The sequence below is a fragment of the Rhinatrema bivittatum genome, chromosome 3 (genome assembly GCF_901001135.1).
Source record: "Rhinatrema bivittatum chromosome 3, aRhiBiv1.1, whole genome shotgun sequence".
NCBI classification, from domain to species: domain Eukaryota; kingdom Metazoa; phylum Chordata; class Amphibia; order Gymnophiona; family Rhinatrematidae; genus Rhinatrema; species Rhinatrema bivittatum.
The window spans coordinates 55539703-55553440 of record NC_042617.1 but is presented as its reverse complement, the minus strand read 5'-3'; the positions used below and the strand labels follow the sequence as shown (position 1 = coordinate 55553440).

The window sequence follows — 13738 nt, the reverse complement described above, 5'->3', positions numbered from 1 at the left end:
ATTTATTTATTTATTTATTTAAGGTTTTTTTTATACCGGCATTCATGAACTCGTTCACATCATGTCGGTTTACAGAAAACAGGGGTGCGGATAATACAACCAAAAAACATAAATAACGTGATGAAGAGAAGCAGTTACAATTAACAAGGGCTAATGAACTGGGAATGTAAGAAATAGAAAGAGATAGAGGAGAATAATTATATACAAAAGTTCAATATAAATATGGTGTCTCATATGTACAGTCTCTGAGTAGAGAGTTTGTTTATGGTGCATCTTAGGTAGAGTTTGAGAAGGCTTGCCTGAAAAGCCATGTCTTGAGTCTTTTCCTAAAGGTTAGGAGACATGGTTCGTTTCTGAGTTATGGAGGGATGGAGTTATGGAGGGATGTTCTGAGTTCTGGAGGGATGGAGTTATGGAGGGATGGATGTACTTAACCACAGCCTTTGCCTGTGGTTAAGTACATTGAACAAGATAATACCCTTGTTCAATGTACATACACACGGTTAATGAGACTCCATCATTGCTCTAGGCTTCAACCGCAAGAGGAAATGTGGAAGAAAAAAAAAGGATTTGCATTCACAAAAAAGCGAGATGTAGCTTGCTTGTTATGGTGGTTTCTTCCCCAAAACCAAATAAGCTGATACTTTACTTTCAATACATATCCAGCATAGCTCTCTGCTTCAACAGCAGGGGGAATGTGGAAAAGAGGATCTGTATATGGACAACAACCAACAAGGTCTGAATTACATAGTCTGGGTGGACAAAGGCATGGGTGTAGCTTGCTTATTGCTGCGGTTACTACCCCTAATTAAGCTAGATATTCACTTGGATGTGGTTCCGGCACTGCTCTCTACATTGGTGGTGGGGTGGAGGGGAAATGGAACTAAGGGGTACTAAAACCCAGGCGTAACAAGTATGAGAGAAAAAAAGAGTGCATGGCTTGCTGGGCAGACTGGATGGGCCATTTGGTCGTCTTCTGCCGTCATTTCTATGTTTCTAAGAGCTGTAAGCCAAGGTTGTTGGTCCTTAATATTCAGGCAAAGCCTTTGCCTGTGGTTAAGAACATAAATTGCCATAGTTGGTCAGACCAAGGGTCCATCAAGCCCAGTATCCTGTCTCCAGCAGTGGCCATTCAGGCGGCAAGTACCCAAAAATTAAGTCTATCCCACGCTACTGATGCTAGTAATATTAGTGGCTATTTTCTATGTCAACATTGATTAATAGCAGGTAATGGGAGCTGTGCCCTGAGTCATAGGACAATGTGGAAGATTTGGCTAGATCATTGTTCCCTCAAGATGTTTTACCCCTGAGGCAACAGGTCTCTTCATCATTGGGTTATGGATCAGTGTTTTTCTCTTTACCTGGATCAGCGAGGTCCAATGAGGATTCTATTGAAAATCTTGCCGGAATTGCTTCACCACCTAAGGACTTCTGCTATTCCAAGTTTCTAGATAAGTGCAAAGGCATCAAGTGTCGGGCAATAGATCTGAGAATGGAGGTTTAATCTCTTTGTAGCTCTTGCCACCCCTGGTAGGTGCAGCAGTGATCCCAGTATACAAACTGCTTTCCAGAATGTTGCAAACTCCCACCATGCACATGCTGGTGTCCAGGAAATTGGATTTCAAATACAGGGTGCAACCACCTCCTTGTTTTTGGCATTGTACAGCTTCTGCACTGTTCAGTAGTTTACTCCTGGGGGAATTCTGTACACAAAAACTTAATTCTGCATACTTTATATTGGTCAAAATTTGACAGTTTTTAACTACACTTTAAATTAGTACAGAAAAGTTATTTAAAATTCTGCATCTTTAAGTAATTTTGAGCAGACTTTTCCCAGAAATCCACCGTAAAGTGTCCCTTCCACACTCTCTCCCTACTCCCCTGGCCACTTTGTTCTCTCAGGCCCCAACTCCTCCACCTGCCAATATCTATCTCCACATCTAGGTTCCAGCCCTTCCACTCTTATCGCCACTTCCACTGTCCCTCTCTCACACACCTCCCTCTAGTGCAGAAACACACCTTCATACAGGCTCTCTCCTCTCGCGCACACACATCCCCCACATACAGTGACCCTCTCTCTTGCATACACATCCACACAAGCTCCCTCTCTCTCTTCTCTCTCTCGTGCATACTCTCACACGGGCTACCTATGTCTCTCACACATACGCACTCCTTCACAATCTCCTCATGTAGGCTCACCCACTCTCATCAGGGCCTTCATCTTTGCTCATGCTCGGCTTGCGGCACACTGGGGTTTCCTCTGCCATTTTCTGTGCGGGAGAAATTCTGCGCTCTGCAGTAGTGCAGAATTCCCCCAGGACTAAATAGTAGTCAGCTCTCGAGGGCAAGAAAAATAGGGAGATTTGACATTCAGCCAGGGTAAAGACTGAAGTTACTAGACACCTTTTTTGGGGGAAAAATGCCATGCTGAATATGATTTTAGTATTTACATCCATGCGGGACTTTATTTTCGTAATAGTTCTTGGACCCTGAGCAGTCTGCAGTGTGTAAAGTGGCTCAGGATGCCGAGGAGTGTAAGCAGCGTCTGGTTCACTTGGTCTGTAAAGCTTTCAACACTGTGGTGAGGACTTTAGAGGTAGCCATTGGGGGGTCTGTGGGCAGGCGTGGTTGAGAGAAGATGTCCATGACCAGATTGCAGATGTCCCTTGTTCAGGGGACAGAGTCAAGGGGACTGTGGCACAGATTGGACAGCAGCCTAGTGCTATCAAAATAGAGGCAACCAACTTCCAGCTCTAAGATGCCAATACTTGTATGTTCTTTCTTTCAGAAATTCTCCTTCTGGTCTTACTGGCATTCTGTCTGCCCCTCCTTTTGCAGCAGCAACATCTTCTTCCTGCCAGAGGGTATAAAAAGGGAACTGTCAGCCTAAAATATTTCATCAGCCCCAGCTGGAATCTGTATCTGGCTTTTGATGCATCTCAACCTCCCTGCTGCTCTAGTGAGAGAGAAGGCTTAATCTCTTTTTTTTTTTTTTTCCCTTGAGTAGAAAAAAAACGCTAAAGATCACAGGGTCCCGAAAAAATGTGGTGTGGTTACAGCCTGCATTTCTCACCTACCTTTGACCCAGTGGTTTGCAGTCTTCAATTCATATCTTATCAGTCAGCCCAGTTTCATCTGGAGGTGGTCACGCCTCTTGACAAAGATTGATAAAGCGAGTTCTTCCCGAGGAACAAGACCTGTTAATCTCTCATTCCTAAAGACTTTATGTGGGAGTTTGAGACTAACTCCTTCACATGATTCTTCTCTTCATCCAACCAGTTAATTCAGTGTGTGCCCTGGATCTCAAGGATGTCTGTGCTCATATCTCAGTTCATCATTTGCACTGGAGATAATTCATTACCAGTACAAAGTTCTTTCGGCCTATTTGCAGCCCAGAGGATATTTGCCCAGTACCTGGTGGTGGTGGTAGCTGCATATTTACGCTGGATGGGGTCTGCGTTTTTCCCTCTGTACGATTGGTTGGTGACTGGTTTTTTTTAGGGTATCTAGAACACCTAACTGGGAGGAACCTTTCAGATACTACTGTCCATGGATTTCCTGGTCATCTTCATCAAATCAAACTTTATTCCTGTCCAGAAGATTTAATTTGAGACCTGGAGCTCATACATATATGGCTCAAACTCTGAGAACATGGTTCTTGGTAAAGAGTCTTCTTCAGATCAACCTCTTGGAGCTATGTGCCATCCAGTATGCATTGAAAGCTTTCGCTCACCTTCTAGCAGGAAAAATAATCTTGATTCAGACATTCCAAGTTGCCGTGTTCTATGAAAACAAACGAGGGGGGAAGAGGTTCCTTTGGTCTTTGTCAAGAAGCTCTCGATTTGGATGTGGGCTATCCACAATGGAAATCTGCTAGTCACACCTTCCCAGGGTTCCAAAACACTCTGGCAGATTGCCTTAATCAAGTAGTTCATCCTCACTAGTGGATATTGGATTATCCCTCCTCCCTTCTTCCTCTGAATAATATGGTCATCCTTCTGGTCCCCTCAGCCCATAATCTAGAAGTCGTCTTTTGATCTTGTTCTCTTCGCATATCCAAAACTCTGCTAGAACGTTCAGTTTTTCTCTCAACATTGCTAAAAGCTTTCCTTTCTGAACACATTACCAGAACACTTATCCACTCATTTCCTCCTGCTTAAGACTATTGCAGCCTACTCCTCACAGCACCTCCTGGCAAGCCATCTCTCTAACTACAATCTATCCTAAATGCAGCTGTGTGACTTATCTTTCGCCAAAGTTGCTACTCGCATAACCCCTCTTCTGAAGTTACTGTATTGGCTCGCATACAGTTAAAGCTCCTTGCCTACAAATACCTTCATTCTGTAGCATCTCTCTGCACCAGGGGTCAGGAACCTTTTTGGCTGAGAGAGCCATAAACGCCACATATTTTAAAATGTAATTCCATGAGAGCCATACAATATGTTTAAAACTAAATACAAGTAAATGTGTGCATTTTATGTAAGATCACACTTTTAAAGTACAATAAGTCTCTGAAAATATTACACCAGGCCTTAAGACACCAATACATCTCCTATTAGGAAAATGGACCAAGTCAGGCTGCTATAGAGTCCTACACAGAAACTACACGCCAGCAGAAAATCTCACCTGAGTCACATGTGCTAACCCTCACCTAACAAAGAATAAAGAGACCAAAACGCATAACTAGAAGCATGCAGACAAAAACTGAATTGGAAACTGCAACAAGCCAGAGTCTCTGTATGCAGTGTAACAAAGGAAAAAAGAAACATCACCCATCCTTATAAAACAAATCAAGAAATATAAAATCATCAGCAGTAAAACTGTACTAACAAAAAGAACATATTTCGAAACAGCTGATGAGTGGAATATCCAATAATTAAAAACTCATATAAAACATTTCCAGATACCAACAAAATATTTCAAAATAGCAGACACAAAGACCCAGTAATGAAAAATAAGGATACAAAAATTTTTTTGCTCTGCATACCTGGGAACGTTTGATATCAGGTGTCCTGAGATTGTTCTGAATTAGCAGGAGGTGGGGTGGTTTGCTTGGAACTTTCTCCTCTCTGTCATATACCAGCGCTCTCTCTCACACTGGCTCTCAATGACACACATATACACACATGCTCTCAGTACTCACATATACCCATGTTTTTTCTCTCTCACTTATATAGGCTCTTAATTACGCATTTACACACATACTATCTTTTCACGCTTACACACACACACAGGCTTTCAATCACATAAATACATGCTGTCTTTTTCTCTCACACACAGACTCTCATTCACATGCTTACAAACATGTCCTCTTTTTCTCTCATTTACACACAGGCTCTCAATCACATACTCACATGCTCCCTCACCTAAATCAGCTCTCAATCACACACAGACACACATGGTCTCTCTCTCTTATTTAAACACAGGCTCTCAATCACATACTCACATGCTCCATCACCTAAACCAGCTCTCAATCACACACAGACACATATGATCTCTCTCTTACTTATACACACAGGCTCTTAATCATACATACACATGATTTCTCTCACACAAAGGATCTCAATCATACACACATACTCTTTCACACAAACAGGTTTTCAATCACAAACTTACACATACAGGTTCCCAATGGTAAACTTACATTCATGCTCTCTCTCTCTCTCTCTCACAGGCAGGCTCTCAATCACAGACATACTCTTTTTCACATGTACAGGCTCTCAATCATTCACATACATGCAATCTCTCACTCTCACACACACACACAAGAGGAAGTGGAGATGCATCTCTCACTCACTCACACACACAGGGCCCCCCCCCCCCGCGGCCCGGAAGAGGAAGTGGAGAGTATCTGGTGCCTGCGCGGCAAGAAGAGGCCACGCTAGTGCGCTCGGCATCGGCCCAAAGAAAAGAAGGCTGCAGCGCGGCTCGGAGGAAAATGATGAGGTTCAACCGCGGCCGATGGGACGCCGCCTCCGCGAGGGCTGAAAATGAAGAGGTTAGCGTTGGGAGGAGGCTGCTGCTGCCGTGAGTTCCCGGGGTGGGGGGGAGAGAGAGTGAATGAGCGAGTGTTTGCTCACTCATGTTTGCTCGCTCATTCACTCTTTCTCTCCCCCACCCCGGGAACTCGCGGCAGCAGCAGCCTCCTCCCAACGCTAACCTCTTCATTTTCAGCCCTCGCGGAGGCGGCGTCCCATCGGCCGCGGTTGAACCTCATCATTTTCCTCCGAGCCGCGCTGCAGCCTTCTTTTCTTTGGGCCGATGCCGAGCGCACTAGCGTGGCCTCTTCTTGCCGCGCAGGCACCCGATACTCTCCACTTCCTCTTCCGGGCCCTGGGGGGGGGGGGGGCCGGGAAGAAGAGAGCACGCCGGTGCCGCTGACTCCAGCTGTCCTGCCGCGGTCCGCCCGGGCTGACAGCATTTTAAGCCCGGGCGGAGGAGGACCGGGGAGCAGCTGGGTCAGCGGGAAAGTGTGGCGACTGTCTGCGAGCCAGATGCAGCCCTCAAAAGAGCCATATCTGGCTCGCGAGCCATGGGTTCCCGACCCCTGCTCTACACCCTTCCTCGTGCACTCTGCTCATCAGATAAGTCACTCCTATCTATGCCCTTCTCTCCACAAATTCCTGACTGCTTTCCATCTGGCTGCACCATGTGCTTGGAATAGACTTCCTGAACTGGTGTGTCATGCTCCCTCTCTCGCCATGTTTAAACCACATCTAAAGACCCACCTTTGAGGCTGCTTTTAAATCTTATGCCTGAATGCCTTTTAGCCTCATTAAATTTTTTTCTCATTTCTTTTTAACCATTGTTTTACTTTATGAAATGCCCCAAGTCTCTTGTCTTTTTTATGTTTGTTTTATTAGATTGTAAACTTTGAGCAGGGACTTTTTTTTTTGGTTTACAGAGTGCTGTGTGTCGTACCACTATAAAAATGTTTAGTAGCAGATGACAAATTTTGTTCCTGCTTTGGGGGGGACTCAACCGTCAATCAACAACTTACTACAGAGACCAACAAATACAGATATTTGTTACATTCTTCAGGCAGATTCGATTTAACTCAGAATGCTTTTCTGCTATGCTGTGTTGCAGATCTTCTGTATGCCTAAGCTCCAATCCTGTTAATTGCAAGGATAGTCCAGAAAATGCTACAGGATCATGCAAAAATGATTCTCATTGCTCCAGAATGACCAAGAAAAGCATGGTTGTCCAAGCAACTTCCCCCCCCCCCCCCCCCCCCCCCCCCCCCCCCCCCCCCCCCCCCCCAGTGGGTAATTCCCCCATCCCTCAACATCCCACTCAAGGATGGTTTGTGTCTGCATTTGAATTTGCTTTCTCTAGTCCTTGCAGAATGAATGTTGAATGAATTATAGTTTCTTCCCTGGTAGTTCTTTAAAGAAGTGGAAGCTATCTTGATCTCAGCAGGGAAGAGCTGAGAATGGAAAGAATTGATTCTCTAATACAACCTAGACTGAGCCATCATTTGTCTTTCCCCTCTGTGGGGAGAATGAAATCAGATGCTAAGGAGATATTCAAGAATAAGTTGTTCTAAAGGTGCTGAATTGGCCAAGACTACCTTGGTATGCTAATCTATGCAGATAAGTGGGAACCCACTGTGGTTACCCAAGGGCAGAGGATTACTGTGCTAAGGTCCAATCAAGGAGGAACCCCCTCAGTTCTTGCTTAGAGCTTGGCCCGTGAGAGGACATTGAAATTGGGGTATTCCTCATTGTTGGTGATTCTTCTGAAGGCTTGTATATCTTGCACTTTCTTGGCATACATTAGTGTGTGGGAAGCTTTTTAGAGACCTGGTGCTGTGAAGGGGGTTATTTGTTGAAGGCATCAAGTTCAGCAGCTTTTGGCTTTTCTTTAGAAGGGATTATTAGGGCAGCTTTCCCCAATCGGTGTGCTACGGCACACTCCTGTGCTGTCTGAAGTACAGGTGTGCCGTGGCTGCAGGCATTATTTTGACTTTCCCCTCTGGGCCTGCAGGATGTCCTCCCACCAGGAGGGGGTGTCAGAGCAGCGCTTAGTGCTGCTCCTGCTTTCCTTCTGTTGGCTCTTTGCAATGGAAACTGCACTGGGGCTCTGTAGACTTGTGAGATTTGCTAACCTCCCCCTTGTGGTTTAGATTGCAGATGGAAGTTGACAAAGGTGGAAGAAACAGCACTGGGTAAGTCTGCTCCCAGGCATCTGCTGTTCAAGGATTGGAAGTGGGGTGGGGACAGCTGAAATGTGCCACCAGGTGTGGGGGAGAGAAGAGAAGTTGATGCCAGGAGATAGAGGAGAGGGGAGATGATGCCATGGAGCGAGGTTGAAGGAAGGTGATGACAGGGGGTGTAAGGGAAGAGAAGGTTGATGACAGGGGAGGGGAAAATGGAGGAGGATGATGGTGGGGGAGAGAAGTGGAGAGAGGGAAGATGATATCATGAATTGAGGGAGAGGGGAGATTCTGTTTTTGTAATACTTTATCCCTAACCGTTCTGCACCTCCTGCTTTGGTGACATGCAGGACAGAGCAGCGCCCTCTTTTCAGCAGTCAGCACATTGTGCTCCACCGGGGCTGCAGTGTACTGCAGTCCTGTCTTACAATGCTGCCGCAGCAGGTTGTCTTCTCTTGCAGGCCTGGGATCAGTCTTGCAGCTGGCTCCTCCATACAGAAAAGTTGCATAGCAAGTGTTGCTATATAATACCAAAGTTGCTTAGAAAAATTGAGGTTTGTGTAGATTTTTGAGATGGTAATACCAAGGAATTTACACCCTAATTTGGTTATAAAGGTTTAGGTGATCTTTAGAACTGAGAAGTAAAGCTTGTTTTCTAAACATGGACATTAATACTTTTTTTGTTTAACTTCAGGGGCCACAAAGTATACTGATAAAGACAATGGAGGGATGCTGGTATGGTCCCCACACCACAGTATACCAGATACCAAATGTAAGTTTGTTCGCTTTCTTCAGAAGACCTGGTTTTTTGTTTTTTTGTTTTGGGTTTTTTTTTTTGTAAAAGTAGAATTTTAAATCTAGGTGATCAGTAAGAAAGTAATTCTGGAAAGGTCAGGCCAAAGTCTTGCATAAGTGTGTTCTTTTCTTTTTCTTCCCCCCCCCTCCGATCAGGTTTTGCCCTCCTGCTTTTAAGGCATCATAGGTGGGTGGGGAATGGAGTGTGTACCAACCCAGTCAGCTTTCAGTTCTAACATGACATGAGTAGCCTGCTGGACCACTCAGCTAGTGTTATGTATTACTGTCCTGTGGTATTTCCCCACAGTAGAATCTGTCTATGTGGACAGTCTGTTAGTTTCTACAGCCAGCGTTTCATTTTCCTCTGTATGAATGAGAAATTATTTTTTTTTTCTTAGTTGATTTACTTTATGAAAACCAGAGTGGGGACATGCAGGAATTGCCAAGGTCTTGTCCTTAGAATACGAAGTTCTAATGGTCATCATTAGACCTGGAAAAAAACTGGACTCTGGGTAGCTGTGATCTTCTGGCTTTGCCGGTATTAACAACTGTTCATTGAGGGACAGGACTAGGCTTGTAAAGCAGGGCAGATCCCTGGAGGGGGGTAGGGGTGAGTTTAAAAAAAAAAAAAAAAATCTGCATGGGGTGGGAATGCTAGTGGCAAACCATAGGCCGCTGGCTGCCGTATCACAAATGCAAGCAGTCTAAAGTGAGTGCATGACCAGGCAGCCAGCCCACTTGCCCTCCCTAAGACATCTCTGTTTGAAAGGTCATGTACAGCAGCATCTTGGGTACATTTTACTAGACCAAGGTAGTGAACTGTTGTCACCTGCAAGGACAGATTTCACTGGATGGATGTGCTCTGTTCTGCAGATCTAACTAAGTCCCTTGAGTTTAGTCCTAGGTGCAACTATAACTTCTATACTGTAGTTCTAGCTGGGATTGTCCAAAGATGAGCGTTAAACAGAGTGCCACATGGGTTGGGTTTTGAAAATCTGCTTGGAGGAGAAGGTAGCTGCACTGTCTGTGGCTCTGATCAGCAACAGGAGGAGAAGGAGAGGGCTGCACTGGGCAGAATGAGGGGTGGGGGGGGGGAACAAGGAGGTTCCTGGTGACCGGCGTGTAATACATGGTGCATGTATTTCTGCTGTAATGAGTAAGTCACAGTTTTCAAATCCTTGAACATATGGTTGTCTTTAGGTAATGAAATCCTATCGGGCAGTTTCTAGCATGTAAAACATCAAATGCATTTGGAGCTTACCTCATGCTTCCACACTCTTATTTTGAAATGACTACTGCTCCATACAAGTGCATAGAAAAGTGGCCTGAAATTGAATGCATTGTAGAAAAGACAACTCTATTAACTTTCAGAACCTAATTCTAATTTATTAACATATGTATAGCTTTCTGTGCTTGGTGGTAGCTTCTCAAGGCAAGAGAAATAATTTTGTTGCTTTATTACAGTGGATGAATATATTGCTATAGCAAAGGAAAAACATGGCTACAATGTGGAACAGGTGCGTAGCTTTTTTTTTTTTTTTTTTTTAAATATCTTCATAGCTTTCTTGGCTCTCACTAAATGGCTACCATAATGCATTTTACTCATTTTTATAGGAAAGCAAACTGTCCACATCCTAAACTTGGCACTAGTAGCATGGTGGCCAGTGGGCTGTCTTTGGGATATTGTGGTTATTTTCTTGCTGGATGTGTCGAGTTTCTTACAACTCCAGCAGTTAAAGAAATGTGTAGGAATTGAATGTCTTACTATGCCACACTGCAGTATTTGAGATGCCTACAGTTGTAAGGGCAGATTTATCTGTTTCACGCCTAGTGTTTGCTTTGGCAGTTTTCCAGTTGAAAATATTCGGTCTTCATCAAATCTTCGGCAGTTTTTACCCTGGAGTAAATAAGCACTAATGCAGCTCAGCTGGATTGAGAAGTCTTGTGCAGTGTGCGAGAGAGCATTCTTCTTTCATTTACTCTCTGGTATAATAGCAAAGAGATGCACATTAGAGTAACACATTGCCCATACTGTTGAGCCAGTTCTGGTGAATGTCACTAAGTCTTTTAGATTTGCATACCTATACTGCTGCACCACAGTTTTAAACTTCAGCCATTCCAGTTTTTACCACTGATGGTGTCCTAAGTGTGGTAGGCTTGTACAAAACCGTTTCTGGACTCTCTTGCTTCTTTGTTTTGGATTTTTTTCCTGTGCCTCTACTTACCTTTTTTTTTTTTTTTTAAATATTTTTCTCCTAATGCAATATCATGTGAAAGATTTTTAAAATTAAGTGGCATGGAACAGGTAATTATTAAGGAACAAACAGTACTAGGTCTAGGTAACACGCCATTAAACACAAAGTAGGAGCAAATTAAAACAAATTTGAGTTTCATTGCATAAGTAAGAAAATCTCTGGATTGTTGTCAAAAGACATAGTCAAGGCTAATAATATAAATAGGACTAAAAGAGGGTTGAGAGAGGTTTTGGAAGACCAGACCAATTAAGATGTGGGGATTGCTGCCACTTATTTCTAGGAGTGAGCAATAGGGAAGGGATCTCTCCCTTAGGATATGCTATGTAGGTACTCACTCAGACATGATACTGGACTGTTCTAGCCTAGCGGTTGTGGTTTGGTTTTTTTTTTTTTTTTTTGTAATGAAGTGGACATTTTATGGCTGGAATGTATGTTTTATATATCTCCTTACTCATGTCAGCTTCTCGGCTGTTTCATATATTTACTCTTTACTTATATTGGAAGAATGCTTTCCTGGGGTTTTAAGGAGAATCAGCACCCAAATGCACATTGATTTTATAAGGAGTGTCTTTTTTTTTTTTTTAAATAGAAGATGCTTTGAAAATGGTTCCTCTGTGCTCAGGCAGGCCAGTCCACACCAGTTAATTATGCACTCCTACCAGCAAATGGAGATTGAGCAAAGCTAACTCATTTACATCACTGATATATAGCCTTCCCTAACACAAATCTGCCAATATTCTGTCTCCAGCAGATGGTGGACATGCATCTCTCTAGTAGGGATTGCTTGTGGTTGAAGGAAAAAAAAAATAGAAAACAAGAAGTTTCAGATGCATCCCTTGAGCTCTGGAGGTGACACCTTGTTTGGTCACTCCCTCAGTTGAGTGCTGTTAAGTCTAGAAGCCTGACCAGGTATAGACTTTCTTCCTTTTGTCTTCAAAAAAAAGAAATTTAGGCCCCCTCACTTACCAATTGTCCTTGCCCCTTTCCCTTTCACTTCTCTGGAGAGTTAGTGTAGAGTGGAGAAGGCGTGGGCTCGGTGGGTTGAGTAGCTTTTGGCTAGGCCCCCACGTCTCAGACTCAGTTCAGTCAGCTGTGTGGTTGGCTGTAGCGAAAGTTCTCCCTCCCCCTGCACACTTAGGCATGTGTGTGCATTCTCTTCCCGTGGGTCTTGTGTGCATTGGGCCATGGCCTCGATGTGAGTGTGTATTTGCATGGGTGCATGCAGGAAGCTGCCTAGAGCAGAGTGCTGGGGACAAAAAAAAGTCTAAGCAACTTATCTGTGAGGCTTGCCATGTAAGGGCAAGCCAGCATGGCTTTACCCAAGGCAAGACTTGCCTCACAAATCTGCTTCACTTTTTTGAGGGAGTTAATAAATATGTGGATAAAGGTGAACCGGTAGATGTAGTGTACTTGGATTTTCAGAAGGCGTTTGACAAAGTTCCTCATGAGAGGCTTCTAGGAAAAGTAAAAAGTCATGGGATAGGTGGTGATGACCTTTTGTGGATTACAAACTGGCTAAAAGATGGGAAACAGAGTAGGATTAAATGGACAATTTTCTTAGTGGAAGGGAGTAGGCAGTGGATTGGCTCAGGGATCTGTATTGGGACCCTTTTCAATATATTTATAAATGATCTGGAAAGAAATGAGAGGTAATTAAATTTGCAGATACAAAATTGTTCAGAGTAGTTAAATCACAAGCAGATTGTGATAAATTGCAGGAGGAAGTGGATAACACATAGTCGTCATAGTGGATAACACATTGAAATCGGTTCAGTGTGCTGCGGCAGTCAAAAAAGCAAACAGAATGTTGGGAAAATGTCATAATGCCTCTATCGCTCCATGGTGAGACCGCACCTTGAATACTGTGTACAATTCTGGTCGCCACATCTCAAAGATACAATTGCGATGGAGAAGGTACAGAGAAGGGCTACCAAAATAAGGGGAATGGAACAGCTCCCCTATGAGGAAAGACTAAAGAGGTTAGGACTTTTCAGATTGGAGAAGAGACTGCTGAGAGGGGATATGATAGAGGTGTTTAAAATCATGAGAGGTCTAGAACAGGTAGATGTGAATCGGTTATTTACTCTTTCAGATAATAGAAAGACTAGGGGGCACTCCGTGAAGTTAGCATGGGGCACATTTAAAAGTAATCGGAGAAAGTTCTTTTTTTACTCAACGCACAATTAAACTCTGGAATTTGTTGCCAGAGGATGTGGTTAGTGCAGTTAGTATAGCTGTGTTTAAAAAAGGATTGGATAAGTTCTTGGAGGAGAAGTCCATTACCTGCTATTAAGTTCACTTAGAGAATAGCCACTGCCATTAGCAATGGTAAAATGGAATAGACTTAGTTTTTGGGTACTTGCCAGGTTCTTATGGCCTGGATTGGCCACTGTTGGAAACAGGATGCTGGGCTTGATGGACCCTTGGTCTGACCCAGTATGGCATTTTCTTATGTTCTTATGGACTGCGCTTCTAGGATTGTATTTTTAAACAATGTCTAAGCCTGTTGAACACTTTTTTAACCTTTGCA

The 13738-nt window shown here is 43.8% G+C and overlaps 1 protein-coding gene across 15 annotated transcripts in view; it reads left to right on the top strand.

The window, feature by feature from the left end:
- Positions 1-13738, top strand: part of RCOR3 (REST corepressor 3) — a 193394-nt gene that overhangs the window by 34654 nt on the left and 145002 nt on the right. For 8 of the 15 annotated variants that reach the window (XM_029593272.1, XM_029593269.1, XM_029593274.1 and 5 more), the window contains exons 3-5: positions 8129-8170; positions 8853-8930; positions 10418-10470. In XM_029593272.1, coding sequence (XP_029449132.1) covers positions 8129-8170; positions 8853-8930; positions 10418-10470 — 173 coding nt within the window. The remainder of the gene's footprint in view (positions 1-8128; positions 8171-8852; positions 8931-10417; positions 10471-13738) is intronic. The other 7 variants (XM_029593275.1, XM_029593271.1, XM_029593277.1 and 4 more) reach the window with 1 other exon arrangement.